Here is a 16,746-nt window from a genome sequence, read left to right as displayed (position 1 = left end):
TTGCTAAACAGTCTAAAGACACGCATCATTAGATGATTTTTGGTTATCTGAATTTGAGAACTTAATACAACAAATAATTCACACCGAATAGATGCTAATGGTATAAAATTACTAATTAATGATTTAATTATGATCAGAAACGTCAAAACAAAATTAGACAAAACTCGTAAAACAAATAGATTCTGTCGATCTTCGGACATTGATGGGACCCACTTAAATTCTTATTAGACCAACTAGGCTTTTTTAGATTCATGCATCTATCTATTACTACATTATTTATTTATTTACCTCATGCATGTTGTATACGTACGAACAAACTTTTCTGGAAAACGATAGGAGACTATAGATATTTTTTTTTTTTTGGTAAAAAGGTTAAATTTTATACCAAGCTTTTTAAGTTTTTTCTGTACATGTTGATACAACTTATTAAAGAAGAATATACTAGAAAGGTAAAGAAATACAACTAAAATAAGAGCCAAGGAGGGAGGAGGGAAGGGAAAGCAGTCGATCCCTTATTGAATGGTCCAGCGACAATTGAGTTGACGAAGCACTTGATGGCGTATCCGAAAAGATCCTCAAATTACGTTCACGTCAGATGACATAGCAGGAAGCTTGCAAAATGAGCTTAAGGAGTGTAGCGCACTGAGCTTGATGATTTGGCCTTGCACCGAGAATCCAGTTTGAGATTGATAGGAGATCTTGGGGAGGAGACGGCCAGAATCTAGAAGCAAAAGCAGCCCATAGGGATGCAGAGAAAGGACACTCAAAGAAGAGGTGAGAGTGTGTTTCAGTACCGGAGGTACAAAGAACGCACTGAGCCGGAACATTGATCCCCCAGCGTCGCAGTCTATCTCTTGTGGGGAGTCTCTCGAGAATAGCAAGCCATGTGATGAAGGAGTACCTAGGTACTGCTTCCTTGAACCAAACTGTCTTGAACCAGGGTACCAAGGCAGAGTGAGAGCGTATCTGCTCCCAAGTTTCCTTAGAAGAGAAGAAACCTGCAAACGAGCCTGAGACACGGTGCCAGAGATAAGAATCCTCACCGTTCAAGTCGTTTGGTGGCGAAATGGTAGTGAGTAGCTCCATAAAAGATTGTTGTTGTACTGATCGAGCAGGAGGCATCCACCAATCACCATCCCTTAAAGCATCAGAGACTACTGCATTCTTCCGGATTCTTAGTTGTCTAGGTCCATTAATCCCCAGTGTCTCAATCAAAGGAGAGAGTGGACACCAGTTATCATACCAAAACATAGCTGTTTTCCCATTACCAAGCTCACAGCGAAAGAAATCCTTTAGTAGAGGTTTAAGCCTGATCATACCTCGAACCGTGCGAGAAAGTCTCTGAGAGTCTTCCAGTTCCCAGAAACTTTTCCGGTGGAAGACATTGGACTCCAACCAAGCAACCCACAGAGAACCCGCATTAGAGAACATGTTCCATATAAGCTTGAGTTGAAAGACAACTTGGTAGTCCTCAAGCTTCCTAATGCCAAGACCACCCTCCTCTTTGGGCCTACAAACATCTGTCCAGGCTACCCTGGCCCCGCGTGCTGAACCAATTTTGTTCTTCCAGAGAAAGCTAGCACAAAGAGAATCAACTTGCTCATAAAACCCTTTTGGGAGATTGAAAACCGCACTCCAGAAATTGACCATGCCATATATGACAGAGGAGATGAGCCTGATCTTAGCAGCAAAGGATAGCAGCCTAACTGTCCATGAATGGAGCTTGGATTTGATCCGTTTAAGGAACGGTTGGAGAGTGGCAATAGAGATTCGGGCCGGATTCAAAGGTAAACCTAAGTATCTGGTCGGAAAGGAACCAACAGTGATCCCTGATAAAGCACTAAGCACTCCCACCTCAACCTCATTATAGCCTCCAAAGAAAATTTCGGACTTGGCAGGGTTCATGTCAAGGCCACTGAAGAGCTTGAATTGACGCATGACATCTGCAACTCCAGTCAGCGAGTGCCTTGACCCATCCGTGAAGACTAGCAAGTCGTCTGCAAAGAGAAGGTGGGTGACTTGCGGAGATGCGCACTGAGGGTGCAGGCGGATTCTAGAGCTCGCAGCCGCAGCCTCCAGCAGTCTAGAGAGAACCTCCATTATCATTATGAAGAGATATGGAGAGATGGGGTCCCCTTGTCTGATACCCTTCTTCCCAGGAAAAAAACCTGCAAGTTCTCCATTGATGGCTATGGAAAAACGAGGCGAGGAGATACATTCCTTGATCCAAGTGTAAAACAGAGGTGGAAAGTTCTGAGCTTCCAACACTTTAAGAACAAAGTCCCAACAAACAGTGTCGAAAGCCTTCCTTATATTCACTTTAATCATGCAGCTCTTTGGGCATGAAGATTTTTGATAATTTTTGATCAGGTCTGATGCAAGAAGCACATTCTCTCCTAGACTTCTTCCCTTAAGGAAGGCCGCTTGATAGGGACTGATGCACTCCAAAAGAATTGGCTTCATCCTGTTTGCAATGATTTTGGATATGAGCTTGTAAATCAGGTTGCAACAGCTGATTGGTCTGAAATCCCCTAGATGACTTGCTTGAGGTACTTTCGGAATGAGGGCTAGGATTGTGGTGTTGATGTCCCTTAGAAGGCGGCCATTTCGAAAGAATTCCTGAACTGCATCCACAACCTCCTTACCTACAATGTCCCAAGTGGCTCGAAAGAACTCAACCGAGAATCCATCAGGGCCATGACTTTTGTTGAGAGGCATTGCCTTGAGAACTGATTCGATTTCCTCTCGAGATACATGATTTACCAGAGATTGTCCTTGTGCTTCAGAGCAGCGGAAGGGAAGAAGTTCTTTAAGCGTATCCACTGATGCACCCGAGAAAGGCATATCAGTTTGACCCAATATACCCTCGAAATAAGAAGCAGCAAAGGACTTTATCTCTTCCCCATTCATAATTCGTTGGTCCCCATCATACAGGAGATGAATGTGATTCCTTGCAGCTCTCTCCAGGACAGATTTATGAAAAAAGGAAGTGTTCCTGTCTCCCAGGTTGAGCCATATAACCCGCGATTTCTGTCTGAAGAATTTCTCCTCAGCATTGAGCAGGATCTGCCATTTAACTCTTTCTTGGTGCTCCTCAGAGGCAGTTTGGGGATCCGGAGAGGAAAGCAGACTTTTTTGCAAATTTGCCACTTTTTCAGCTTGGTCTTTTACCCTCTGGGTGATTCCACTAAAGTGGCGCTTGTTCAGCTTCCGGAGAACTTTTTTAAGCTTCCTGAGAGATCTGACCAGTTTGAACTGAGAGGTACCAAGGATAGATCCAGGAGACCATTCCTGAGAGACGGACTGGTAGAATTCCGGGTGATCAATAACATGGTGGAAGAACTTAAACGGTTTCCTGACAGGACACCTCATTGCCGGAACATGAAATAAGCAAGCCGCGTGGTCCGACTACTATGGCGCCATAACCATGCGTGGGCTGTTTCACATCCGGTGACTATAGATATTTACCATTTAGTTAAAATACAAACTTCTAATTTGATGTGTGTAAGTTATTTTTCTTTTCTTTTTTTTGGTCTGTTAGTCCAATCTATTTTGCCGATAGTTCTAATCGGATTGAGGTTGGCTAATGGCTATCTTCTATGTTTTTTTTCATTTGTAAGTTGTTGCTATCATTTTTTTTGAAACGAAGGTTTTAAATCAAGATATTTCAAAATTCCAATTTTCCATAAGAGTAACGGAAGAGACCTTTTCCAGTAAAGATGTATATAAATTGATTGAAGAAAAAGAAGAATTACTCATAAATCATCATACAACCTTTTTCATACACAGACGAGAATAATACGTAACTACGTATTACTATATAATAAAGAACCGGGAAAAAAAAAATACTAAAAGGCTGCTAATTTGTCACTTCTACTAATATATCATCACCTTTTTCAATAAAAACTATTCTCTCTTTGTTTTGATAACCTATATCCTATATTATATATTTATATAACCTATATTAATAAGACCAAGAGACAAGAGTAAACAATAGCTGAAAATCTACGAAGATTGTACCAATGAGTAAACAAAAAATACATAGCTGTGTGTTTAAAAGTTGTTATTACAAATCTATATTTACATTACACACTATGTAAGGTTTTCCATAATAGAGAGAATAACAATACCACAAACCGAAATATAACGCACGATTTGAGTCACAACATTACACCACCCAGACATCATCAGCAGCAGTTGCATCATGTAACGGTAAAAAGCTAAACAAGTAACGGCTGATACATAACATTTATTTCATTTTTGTTTTTGTTTTTTACTTATTACTTTAATTTCATTCATACGACGCGATGACATCATCAAGCATCCACATATCCACCTCTGAAACCGACTCATCGAGTCGACTCAGCTGCTCATCCGCCGTGGTAGCGTCCAGCTCAAGGAACGACTCCAAGCTCGATATCTGCTGTTTCAGATCGTAATCAGTCTCAAACCCATAACTCGGATTCTGCAACTCGTCCCCGTTTCCAAATCCAACGCACTCCACCGGGTAACTCGGCTGAGTTAATAACTCGCTCTGAGATACAACGCACAGCTTCTTCGCCGGAGGCTGATGATCAGTTAATGACACGGAGGGTGATGACAACACCTGCGGAGGAAGAGGAGGAGGAGGAGGATGATGAGTCAGATCTGGGAAGTTGAGCTTGGCTTTGTCACCACGGATCCGCTTCGCCGCTACGTCGTAAGCCACGGCAGCTTCCTCCGCCGTGTTGAACGTCCCAAGCCAGACTCTGACACCTTTTCGTGGATCTCGAATCTCCGCCGCCCATTTCCCCCATGGACGCTTCCTTATCCCTCTGTAAACATTCTTCCTCTTCCTCCGCTTCTCCGTCGTCGCCGGCTCCTTCTTCGCCGCCTCCTCTTTCACGTTAACTTCAAAAAATATACATAGGATTCCCCAAAGTTTCAAAAATTACAGTTTTAACCCCACAGATCATTAAATAATCCTAATAAATAACCAAATACACACTTTAAAAATCCCTAACCATTTCCTCACCAAAAAAAAAAAAAATCCCTAATCATCATCATTTAATCTTCTAGTAAATATTATCTATATGAAAAAGTTTATACTCCTCAATATTTTTTTTTGTGTGATTTTTTTTATGATTGATTGAGAGAGAGAGAGAGAGGAGTAAAACTGTAAAAGTAGAGAGTACCTTGGTTGGTGGGGTGAAACTTGGAGGTGGAATCGAAACCCCAGAAGTTGTCACCAGCGGAAACATCGAGCTCTGACCAGAGTTCCTCCGCCGTGAGTTTACGACCCTTGGCCTTGGTGACGAGAGGGGCAAAATCGGAAATAATAGCACCGCCACACATTTTTCTTCTCTCTGTTTTGTTTTATTTTTTTGGGTTTCAAGAGGAGGTTTTTGCTATGGTGCAGGTGAAATGCATTTTATAGGCCCCAACCAGAATAAATGCCTTTTTGGTTTTATTTTTTTTATAATGCAGTGAAATTAAATTACTTTATATAGTTACTGTAGTATAATAATAATTCGCATAGTTTCTATGTTCCTTGATACATGACGGTTACAACAAATTTTCAGGCTAAATCCACCACGTAACGACAAAATTATCAGTAAGCTTTTTTTTCTTCATTTGGCTTCTCTCAAAACATAACGTAAGAGAAAGTGTCATTAGTTTATTTAATCGGTATTCGGAGTGTTGCGTCCACGAGCGTCGTCGGGTAATCAATGCTTTCAATTATCAATACACGTAATCTCAGTATTCTATCCTTTTCTCAATACGAATATTTATCTGAGGGAAAATATTAGTATAATTTAATGTATGCTTCATTAGACTTGAGAGTTTTGTACTATTAGTTGAGCTATACAAATAAATTTAATACTAGTAGCCATAGTTGACAAAAAATGGAATCTCATAGACGGACGAGAAAAAAAAAAAAAATCAAGCTCATCCTAAACGTATAATTTGATACCAATATTAATTTGTGTAATAAGCGTTACAAGTCTCACGAGCGTCATGCAGTTAGCGTATCATAAGTAAGGTTCTCGTTTACGAGTTGTCTGTGGCATTTCATTCACCATAAACTTGAAGACTATATATATACCCACGAGCTTGTACCGATGTTCATAAAACATTGATGTCCAAACATTTTCATGATAAATTTAAGCAGAAAATCAACAGCATATATATAATGCACTGTTCCAAAAAAAAAAATACACTTATGACCCATTATAGACGAACCAATAAAACTCCCCAGAAAAAAAATACACACACTCATGTTCCATGGACGAGAGACGAAACCGTATTAAGCAAAAGTAATGACAAGGATTATAAGAGATTTTGAAGGGTTTTTCTTTGAAAAGTATATATCGTTATATATGGAGGATCATTCAGCCATTTTGGCTAGGCGGTGAACTGTGCTTCTAGCGATTCTATTCCCAGGATCGATCTTTAGAACCATCCTTAGGTCTTCAGCTCCGAGTTTGTATTTCTCCATGCTCTCGTATAAAAGTGCTCGTTGAACCAGAATGGTCACATTCTTCTTGTCGTGATCAATTACCTGCAATCACGTACGTTTTCAAAGTGAAAAGAAGAAAATAATATCTGTGAAGATCTAATCATGAACTCAAGATGTTGGTTTTGTTTTCAGTCCACAACAACCCATCTATGGAGCATAACAACCAATCAACTAGCTAGGATGAATTGTTCTGGTGTATGATATTTTTCCTACAAAGCAAGACTCTATAACTTCTATACTTGCACAGTATTTCTAACTCGTATCTCATATTGTCAAGTTTCATATACCTAGAAACTCTTTCAATATCAAGCCCTTAACCCCCTAGCTAATTCCAATACATCTACAACTCATACAAGTAGAGAATTGTTATATGGATGAAACTAAGGGTCTGAGATAAGAATCATATGAACCATATGATGGATCCAAAGAAAAATGTGCCTTTCTTAACATACCTTTGTACAGTCGGCAACAGCCTTCTTATACTCTCCAACTTCTTTGTAACACGAAGCCCTTGTTGAAAGAACCTCAGCTGAACCAGCTTCATCACCAGCTTTATCCATAAGAATCACAGCCCAAGAGAGCCACTTTATAGCATCAGCATACTGACCTTGCCTCTGGTTATCAATACCCTTGCTCTTAGCTGATGTAGCAGATACACCAGGTGGAGGTGGCGGCAAACCATCAAGCTCAGTAGTAGAACCGCCACCAGAATCAGCCCCACCGTCAAAACTTTCAAACCCCCAATCTTCACTCTGTGGTGTAGCCGCTGCTGCAGCTGAGGAATTGGAACTAGTAAACATTCCTAATGGATCATCATCATTCACACTCGAAGACTGAGGACCACTTGAAGCATTAAAGCTACTCGTAAACCCGCCTGATGAGAACGTGTTTGATTTCGCAGCATTCTGGAAATCACCAAAGTCATTGTTTTGAGTGGTCGACCCCGCGAAACCGCTACCATTCGGGTTCGGCTTCTTAAAAGCATCGCTCTGTGCATTGTTGTTAACCTTTGCTGATGATTTTGATCCAAAACCAACCAAAGAACCAAAGGGATCATTATTCAAAGGAACACCAGACCCACTCATATTCCCACCAGACATATTTTTCATTGAAGGACCTCCTCCAAGATTTGGAGTCGTCTTAACACCACCGTAACCACCTGAAAAACCACTCGGATTACTACTATTATAACCCATACCACCACCAGGTCTCATCGAAGTACCCGATTTGGGCAACGAATCAGCCAAATTCCCCATAGAGTAAGCACTCTTATTCGAAACAGGCGGTGCATTCTTCAACGGCACGTTTCTATTAGATTTACCTTGACCTATCGCAGAACCAACCAGATCTCCGAACAAACTAGGATCCTTATTCACAATCCCAATACCCGAACCTGAACCCGATCCCGATCCCGAAGCTGAACTCCACGTCTTACCGTGAATATCACCAACCATCGAAGTCGGACCACTTCCGATCTCGGATCGGATCGTAGTCTGCTTCGGAGCGGGTTGATGCGTCCACGAAGGCTTACCAGGCTGCCGCGCAGGTCTCGGCTGCGAATTTGAGCTTGAATAAGAAGACGTTTGGCTCTTCTGGCCATTCAGAGGTTTACCTTGGCTTGATCCGAGTCCTAGATCGAAATCGAAGCTATTGTTTGATCCGGATGATCTCTTCCCGAAGTTCGAATTCATGATTTCTTCAAAAAAAGTAAAATTAAGGATAAAAAAAGCGAAATGCTCGATGGATCAGATGATACTAACGCAGATTTGGGGAGATGATTAGAGAGCTTGATCCGTTGTTAAGAACCGACCGTGAGAGATTCTTCGAATCCACCACGAGCAATCTAGAGATCTCTTTGATGTTGATGTTCAGACTCCAAGAGCCAACGAAGGGGGGAGAATAAAATAAAACTTTACAGAAAGGTCCCTCTTATTTTAAATTTTCATTCAATTCACCCCCATATTTGTTGATTAAGATGTTTAACTTATCCGATTTTTTTGTTCTATGTCTTCTTTTCACCTTTTAAGCTTGAGGTTTCTCTAAATAGAAATATCTTGCTTTGAAGATAGATGCAGAAATGGTTTATTTGCCTTCAATCAATGGCTCATTATAAGTTCCCAATTATCTCAGATTTAATTAAAATTCGATCAGTTTTAGTATATTTCACAGAAGATTATCAGATGGCAAAAATACTCATATCAGCCATAGTAAAGGTTTGTACGACTCTCTTAAATGACATGATTTTGAATTTTTGATAGTGCTCCTCCTCTTGCTCTAATTAGTAGACCTAATGACTAATGACTCTCTTAAACTGATGTAAGTAACCCAAAATAGGATGGTTACTTACATCAGTTTCAATGTTTCATCATCATCAGAATACTTCCGGTTCCGACCGAAGTAACACAAGTGGGGGTTTTATTGGGCTTTAAAAGAAAGCCCATAGGCCTAAAAGTAATACTATTATGCAAATTGATGAGGAGCGGGAAAATCTAGAGAAGACAAAATATTTCGTTTTCGTATCTCTCTCTCTTTCCCCAATCTCTCTCTCTCTCTTCTCACACAGTTCCTTCTATCTTCTTCACTAATTACTTGAATTTTGTGTCGTGTTAGATCGTACATTCTCTTCGTTTCCCAGCAAAATTTCTCAAATTTCACTTGAAAATCTGAGATTTTTTTTTTTGTGGAAATTTCGCATTTTTAGTTGGAATCTCCCAATTCACAGCTTTTAGGGTTTCAGCCTTTTCCTTTTTGGGGGTTTTGGGATTAAGGGTATGAATTACCAAATCTCTCCATACAAAAGCTTATATTCCGTGCGTCTTCACATAGAATGACAAGCCACGGCGGTGGCGGTGGCGGTGGCGGTGGTGGAGTCCGTGGTGAGAGGATTCACACAGTACAGCCGGAGAGGGATTTGGTGGCTAATTGGGAAGTTGATTTGTCGGAGAAGCTAGAAGAGTACCTTCTCAAAATTTGTACCGGAGAAATCACTGGAAATGAAGAAGATGGGCAGATTCCTGTGAATTTCGCTGAAGGTTTGTGGATTTCAGAACTTTTCTCAGTTTGATTTCAAGTTATTCCCTTTTTAGGGTAATTGAGAATTGGGGGTTTCCATTTTTGTGTTCTTGTAGCTGCTTTGCTTCTTCAGGGTTCGGTTCAGGTTTACAGTAAGAAAGTCGAATACTTGTATAATTTGGTTCTGCGTACTTTGGAGTTTCTATCGAAGCAAAGGTTAGACCTTTTTCTTTTTATCTCCTCGAATAGGATAAAAAAAATTAGTACTTGTGTTAGATACTCCAAGCATCTCAGGGTTTAGGGGCTAACTTCCATTTCATCTTTCTCTATGTGTATGGGTTTTGTTTTGTGTTCACAGATGTAATTGAATTTATACCATGGGTTGCTCCTAGAAAAGGAATTATTTTCTATAAAGGTGCTGTGTCTAAGCTGTGACTTGATGGGATTCATACTTTCTTTGTATTCTGAGTTCCTAATCGTCACCTTATTTACTCAGTAGAAATTTACATCATTTTCGTCATGCAATTCATGAAGTAACTATGTACTCTAGAAAGCTAATCGTTGTGACCATGTTATCTCAATCAAACAAAGGCGGTTTATCACAGTATTGTAAAAGATATATATTAAAAAAGTTCTCTGATTAGTCAACTGTTCTTGTTTTTTTAAAAATAGAGAGCAAGAACAGTCGAAAGATACATCAAATGAGGCTGGGGCAAGCTCCTCGCATCATGTTGATGAAGAAGAAAATGATCTCTTCTGGAATGTAGATGACATCCCAGGTAAGCAAGTTCTGAAAGTTATCATTTTATCCATCTACCACTCAAGAGAGCGGATTCCTGATCTAGATATTGTTTATTAAATAGTGGACCCAAAGAATAGCTTGGACAGCTCGGTTGTGGGGGATGCCTGTCCAAATCACTTTGTCAAGCCTCCGGCGAATCTAGTTGTTATTGAAGGTGACTGTTTGGATACTAGTGGTGACGGAGGAGAATTGGAATCCTATCTGGTATAGCATGTTCTTCCATCTCTTAGAGCATCGAAAAACAGAAGAGCTTGGGGATTAAACTCTCTTTTAACTTTCATGTCTTGCAGTTGGCAACTACACATCTGTACCGGGATTTTATTCTATTAGACCCATGTGATGCTGTAGCGGTGAATGAATTTTTAGGTGATAACTATGCTGGTAAAGGAAAGAACAGTGCTCACAGAGGCAGCTCAGTACGTAAATCTATAGGACGTTCTGGAGGAAGTGCTCGTAAGTCATCTGTTAGCAAGAATCAGGGCACTAATGTCAACTTGTCCCCAATATCTGGGAATGGTCCCAATGTTCAAAATTGTGAGCAAGAGTCTCAGCCTCCTGTTTTTGAAGACAATGATCATGGTTTTGACATGGATAATGAATATGGAGGAACCATGGATTTTAGTGATACAGATGCTGATGAAGATGATCCATGGAAGCCATTGAATCCCTATGAACCAGGGAAGCTGAAAGTGAAGCCTTTCAAAAAAGGTTGGGAAATGGCTTATGGTTTTTTTTAATTAATATCTGAAGCTATATCTTTCGATCTGCGTCTTACTTCTGTAGTTCATGCTCTTCTTTATTTCTTGAGCAGTAAAAAAATTCAAAAAGATTGAATGGAACTTTCTTCCCAAGGACCATATGACTGCCATGTTTCCTCTCGCTAGACCCAATGGTCCCATCAGTTCAGAGCTTATTGGAATTTGGAAGATGCGAGGTTCTGCGAGGAAAGACGAGCAAGAATCACAAGACATCCCCTATTACGAGAAGGTCTGTGTTTCTCCATACCTTTCATATAATATTGTAATGCAACACAAAAAAAACTGATAGTTTTGATGTCAGCTTCGAGAGATGCTTGTGAATGGAGGAAACCAGCCGTGTGGTGCTAACGGCAATAACGATCAGGATAACCATGATGAAGCCAATAATGGCGACTTCCATGATTTTGGGGATCATGATGGTGATGATCCAGAACATCCGTTCATGGCTGAAGATGTTCTCAATACGGTGGGTAGTTTCATCCGTTCATTCCATATATTTTGGTCGAAATATATGGAATGCGTATCCGCTCATTTGAACTTAAAAATGCAGAATGATGGTGGAGCTGCTGAGTTTCACAACTACGATGGATTTGGAAACGACGAATCAAATTGTCAAGAAAGCTTGGAAGATCTTTGCCGCTCACACTTGGTAACTACATTGGTTTGATTTTATACATCAGATGTACAATTTTCATGTACTTTTGTCAGCTATCAGTAGACCGAGTTAGGTTTTAGCTCTGTTTTCTTATGGAAGCTCAAATGTTCGTCTTTTTTTGTTGTTGTAGGATGCTCTTCTTGCTAACATAGCTAAAAGTGAGAAGCAAACGGATCTGGCTGCTCGGGTTTCAACGTGGAAACATAAAATTGAGCAAAACCTAGAAGAACAAGTAATATACGTTATCCTAGTTTCTGTGACCATTCACTTGAAGTCAGATATCTAATGCATTTTCTATATCCTCTGGTTGTTGTTTTTCTATGAATCAGGAGCTACACCCTCCATTTGACATTCAAGAATATGGAGAAAGGATTATAAACAAACTGACTGTTGAAGAGAGTGGAAACGTGGAGACCTTTACCGATCTCATGAAAGGTCAAGAAAAGCACGACGTAGCTCGGGCTTTCTCTGCGCTTCTCCAGTTGGTAAGTCACGGGGGGATGGATACCAATTATGTCTGTTGACCAAACATGAATTCAACATTTGAAGTATGGTTTTTGCACAGGTGAACAATGGAGACGTTGATCTGGAAAAACCTGGGAACTCCACAAACGAACCAATGTGTTATACAGCAGTTAAACCTTTCAGTGTTCGGTTGCTCAAGAATCGTAACAGAGAGACTGGTAAACGAGCAATGAATTTACCCCGGAAACGAGCTAAGTCACCAATAACCAAAGGCAAATCTCCCGAGTCACCACCACCAAAGAGGCAAAACACATGTTCTGTCTCAAGCCAGACGACACGGAAAGTCTCGCTAAAGATCTCAAAGATCAACACTGTCGGCACAAGATGCACACCTAACAGTAAGAAGAGACGGAAGGGTCGATCTGAAGACGTAGCAGCTGAGGTAACTGAAGTTTCTTCAGTGGAAAAGTCTTTGGGGAAATAATTAGACTGTGTAGTTAGGTATGGGATTTAACTCTGTAACTGTTCGTTTGTGTAAGTTATAATCAATGAAGGCATTGCCAGAAGTAGCATATGTTGTAATCACTATGAAAATTCCACTTTCGAAGGTCTGTCTTTTAACATATTAGAAAGAGAGAGAGTGCTTGTGGAAATTTTGATAAATTCGGATGTTTAAGATTTGTTCATAAGAGTGAATTTTTTAAAGATAATCTAATCGTGAGAACAAGTAAATATATCCACCAAGTTATATAAAACTAATTGCATCTAACTATCAATTTCAATATATCCTCACTTGTGGATATTTACGTTACTTATTTCATCACATTTTGTCACTTATGAAGAATAATTTACAGCTAGTAGATATATCTTTTTAAAAAGTAGGATATAGTAGTACAAATTGAGAAGAAACATAAGACGTTGCTATACAGTATAAAAAAGTATATAAAAAGAAAGAAACATTCCAAATGAGTCTATCTATCAACATGTTAATTCCTTTTTCTACACTATTTTTGGACTATTGGATCTTTGCGAAAGCAACAAAAGACTTTTGCGTCATCTAATTGACAATCGAAAGTTCCACGAAATTGTTGTACTCTGTTGATTTTTTGTCTTCTACTTGTATGAGATAACATATGCACGTACCTAATTTGCCCTTCATTTACGTCTTCCTATTGTAGCTTTGCCAAACCTTTAACTAATAGTTAGTGGTTTATGTATAGTTTTTAGGCTTAATCAAAACCTGAATTTATTCACGCATACATCTTAAAGAAAATCACGAACAGCAACGTGTTGTGTTACAAGTATTTTTTTAATAATTAAGTAAAGAAATTAATGATTGGAGACTTGGAGTTTGGAGATAGTGCGAGTTGTTAACTTGTTACTCCACTTTGTTGTTAACATGAATTAGTTGCAACATATACATTATTTTAACATCACGTTGTGTTGTGGTTAGGAGGCATAAGACTTGGTCCAAATGACGCGTAGAGATACCAAGAGTCATCATATTTCATCAATACATTAAAAATATCAAACAGACCAATGGACAAGACTGAAAATGATATTAATATATAGTAGTAACGAGGTGAAATAATTACATATATGATTAGGGAGTCAAAACTAGGAAGTCACAGTCGTGTTGAGCACTTATAAACTTGCTCCAGAGTGTTAGTTAATTACTCGTTGTAAACTAATTGTATTAAGTATGAGTTTCAAAATTTCAATAATAATTATGAGTTTATAATATTATGACCATTGAATTGAATTGGTGGCAGTATTACAAAAGAGTGTAAAGAGATGGGGAAAATAATACTAATAAATGTAAATTGATTAATACGTTGAGACGGCTGAGGACTTTTGTACATCGTCAAAACAAATCTTTCTAATCTAATTATAATAAACGGTGGATATTGATTCGCTGAAAGCTTAGATTACGCCACGTGTCTCCACTTGCGCTGAAACTTTCAACACCTAGACAAAAGCCTGTTTGACTTATCACATTACTTGTTTGTTGTAATAATATTAACTTTTTAACTTTCTACTCACGGTGAGTATCACGAACCAATCACACACGACCACGTAGCAAATTCAACGAGTCTCCTCTACACCCCGCTCGATATCCGACTCGGTCACCGGTATCCGGCAGCTCAACGACGGAGATACCGGCGGAGCTCCTGAAATAGGAGACGAAGCGCTTCTTCTATCTCGACTCAACATCCTAGTGAAAGATAGCATCCGACTCATCGGCGATCTAAACGAGTTACTCGCCGGCGAGTCTCTCCGAGTCAACTCGGCTTCTAACTCGCTAAAGTTCCTCCTCGGAACCATAATCGCCGCCGGTTTTCTCCCGGAATTATCCGCCGTCGTCGGAGAAGATCCAGATCCACTTGGCTCGCACCTCAACCCGGAGCTAGAACCCGGTTCAGTTACCACCGGGTCAGAATCAATCGCAATCACAACTTGCTCCTCCGCCGCCGCCGTCACCGCCGTCAATTCATTCCTGGAGAGAGGCTCAACGAGAGAGCGACAAAGAGGACAAGTGGAATGAGAATGAAACCACATATCGATACACTCAACATGAAACGTGTGTTTGCAATTGGGCAAAACCCGACCCGTTTCGTTCTCTTCGAACTCCGACAAACAAACGGCGCATTCGATCGGGTCTTTATCACGAGTCTCGTCGGAAAACGTGAAAACGGGGAGAGATTTAATGACATTAGGATCGAGTCCGCGTGAAGCGACGACGGAAGAAGCGGCGGAAGGATCAGCGGTGAAGAAAACCATAGTAGTAGCGCGGCGGTTACGGCTACGACGACGGAGATGACGTCTACGAGCACGGAGGAGATACCAACGGGCGTAGAGATGGAGGAAGACCATTAAAATGACGACGAAGAAGAGGATGACTATTGCGCTAAGCATGATTTTGCCGCTCATGGCGTACGTTTTTGAACCGGAGAAGTCGTCTCCGCGTCTGCCTAATGGAAGCGGATCCGGGTCGTTGGTGTTCATTGTTTCTTGGGTGGTGGATGAGTGAGAGATGATTCAGAGAGAGTCAACTAGTGAAGGAAGAAGAAGAAGAAGGTGATTGAATGAAAGATTTGGTATTTGAGTAAAGTTAATGGGACGAGACAAGGGAGCTTCGTGCGAAAGTGCACTCTAATTATTGGGAAATTGCAAGACGACACCAACGTTGACTCTCACCAGTAATCTCTTTTGACCTTTCTACCCTCTTACGCCATTTTTACAGGGAAATTGGGATTTAACCGGTTTCGGTTCAATTTGATATGTACAAAAAAAGAAAGAACAACAATTTACCATAGGTTAAGTATAATAAATCTATATTTATAAAGTTAGCTTTCTTCTCTTCTCTGCCACCTAAACAACCCTATTTTTTTTAACTTTAACATAAACTTAAAATATTTATTTAGTCCATATTTATGTCATCTATAATTAATAGAAAGTTTAAATAAATAATAAATTAATTATATAAAATAAATGAAATGTTAAAATAAGAAAACAATACTATAAATTCTTTATTTGTGATAATAATATAACTTAAGTTTTTTTAAATTGACCATAATTTAAAATTTCAAATATGTTAATGAGTTTTAGAATGGAAATAAAAACTTAAGATATTAATTTAGTCAATATTTATGTTTGATATAATTAATAGAGAGTTTAAATAAAAAAACTAATTATGTAAAATAAATAAAATGTTAAAATAAGAAAATAATACTATAAATTCTTTATTAGTGATAATAATATATTTTAACTTTTCTTTTAAACTGACCATAATTTAAATTTTCAAATGTGTTAATGAGTTTTAGAATGGAAGTAAATTTTAAATTCATGGTAGAATAAAACAAATTTTATGTAATTGTATCTATAATATTTTAAACAAAAAAATTGAAAGTAAATCTATATCTATAAAGTTAACTTTCATCTCTTCTCGTTCTGCCACCTAAATAACATTATTTTTTAATTTTACAATAAACTTAAAATATTCATTTAGTCCATATTTATGTCACCTATAATTAGTAGAGAATTTAAATAAATAAAAATTAATTATGTAAAATAAATGAAATGTTAAAATAAGAAAACAATACTATAAATTCTTTATTTGTGATAATAATATAGTCTAACTTTTCTTTTAAACTGACCATAATTTAAAATTTAAAATGTGTTAATGAGATATAGATTTATTGTAAAAAATTTGAATGATTACATTCAAATTCAATAATTTATAGAGAAATCATATACATAAAAGTAAGGTTTTGGTCTCTCTTTAATGGTTGATTTTCATTTAGTGCTTTCTAATTATTTTATTTCTTTTTATTTGCTTTCTAATTGTTTGATTACTTTAAATAATATTTAATACCCAATTAACACAATACATTTAACTCATACATTAAAATAAAATTATAACTGAAAATAAAATAAATTATGCATTAAATCTTTTCCACCACTCAATTTTAGTCAAACACAATAAATTATATTTGTAACTCCAATAATTCTATATGTAACTTCCATCAATTCTTATCATATAAATAAGCATTCT

General features: G+C 38.6%; 4 protein-coding genes across 5 annotated transcripts; 1 reads left to right on the top strand and 3 right to left on the bottom strand.

Moving 5' to 3' along the window:
• Positions 1 to 4,023: 4,023 nt before the first annotated feature.
• On the bottom strand, positions 4,024 to 5,625 carry LOC104746009 (ethylene-responsive transcription factor RAP2-3). The gene is made up of 2 exons (XM_010467397.2): positions 5,175 to 5,625; positions 4,024 to 4,890 (listed from the first exon to the last, which is right to left on the bottom strand). The coding sequence occupies exons 1-2, from the start codon at positions 5,332 to 5,334 to the stop codon at positions 4,292 to 4,294; spliced, it is 759 nt and encodes a 252-aa protein (XP_010465699.1). The 5' UTR covers positions 5,335 to 5,625; the 3' UTR covers positions 4,024 to 4,291.
• Positions 5,626 to 6,142: 517 nt separating this feature from the next.
• LOC104746008 (uncharacterized) lies at positions 6,143 to 8,452 on the bottom strand. The gene is made up of 2 exons (XM_010467396.3): positions 6,952 to 8,452; positions 6,143 to 6,541 (listed from the first exon to the last, which is right to left on the bottom strand). Exons 1-2 carry the CDS (start codon positions 8,188 to 8,190, stop codon positions 6,368 to 6,370), a joined length of 1,413 nt encoding a protein of 470 aa, XP_010465698.2. The 5' UTR covers positions 8,191 to 8,452; the 3' UTR covers positions 6,143 to 6,367.
• Positions 8,453 to 8,820: 368 nt separating this feature from the next.
• On the top strand, positions 8,821 to 12,901 carry LOC104746006 (condensin-2 complex subunit H2). 2 transcript variants are annotated; one of them, XM_087488447.1, is made up of 12 exons: positions 8,956 to 9,531; positions 9,628 to 9,727; positions 9,870 to 9,926; positions 10,184 to 10,290; positions 10,375 to 10,517; positions 10,604 to 11,021; positions 11,125 to 11,300; positions 11,373 to 11,537; positions 11,622 to 11,720; positions 11,857 to 11,958; positions 12,056 to 12,211; positions 12,292 to 12,901. In XM_087488447.1, exons 6-12 carry the CDS (start codon positions 10,901 to 10,903, stop codon positions 12,673 to 12,675), a joined length of 1,203 nt encoding a protein of 400 aa, XP_087344573.1. In that variant the 5' UTR covers positions 8,956 to 9,531; positions 9,628 to 9,727; positions 9,870 to 9,926; positions 10,184 to 10,290; positions 10,375 to 10,517; positions 10,604 to 10,900; the 3' UTR covers positions 12,676 to 12,901. The 2 variants fall into 2 exon arrangements, with proteins under 2 accessions (XP_010465697.1, XP_087344573.1); XM_010467395.2 differs by lacking the exon at positions 9,870 to 9,926 and having other exon boundaries at positions 8,821 to 9,531.
• Positions 12,902 to 13,906: 1,005 nt separating this feature from the next.
• Positions 13,907 to 15,498, bottom strand: LOC104746005 (RING-H2 finger protein ATL2). Its single transcript, XM_010467394.3, has one exon. The coding sequence runs from the start codon at positions 15,195 to 15,197 to the stop codon at positions 14,277 to 14,279; it is 921 nt and encodes a 306-aa protein (XP_010465696.1). The 5' UTR covers positions 15,198 to 15,498; the 3' UTR covers positions 13,907 to 14,276.
• Between the last annotated feature and the right edge of the window lie 1,248 nt (positions 15,499 to 16,746).

Source organism: Camelina sativa, chromosome 15 (assembly GCF_030686135.1).
Source record: "Camelina sativa cultivar CO46 ecotype springtype chromosome 15, ASM3068613v1".
Lineage (NCBI taxonomy): Eukaryota > Viridiplantae > Streptophyta > Magnoliopsida > Brassicales > Brassicaceae > Camelina > Camelina sativa.
This window is presented reverse-complemented; position numbering and strand designations above follow the sequence as displayed.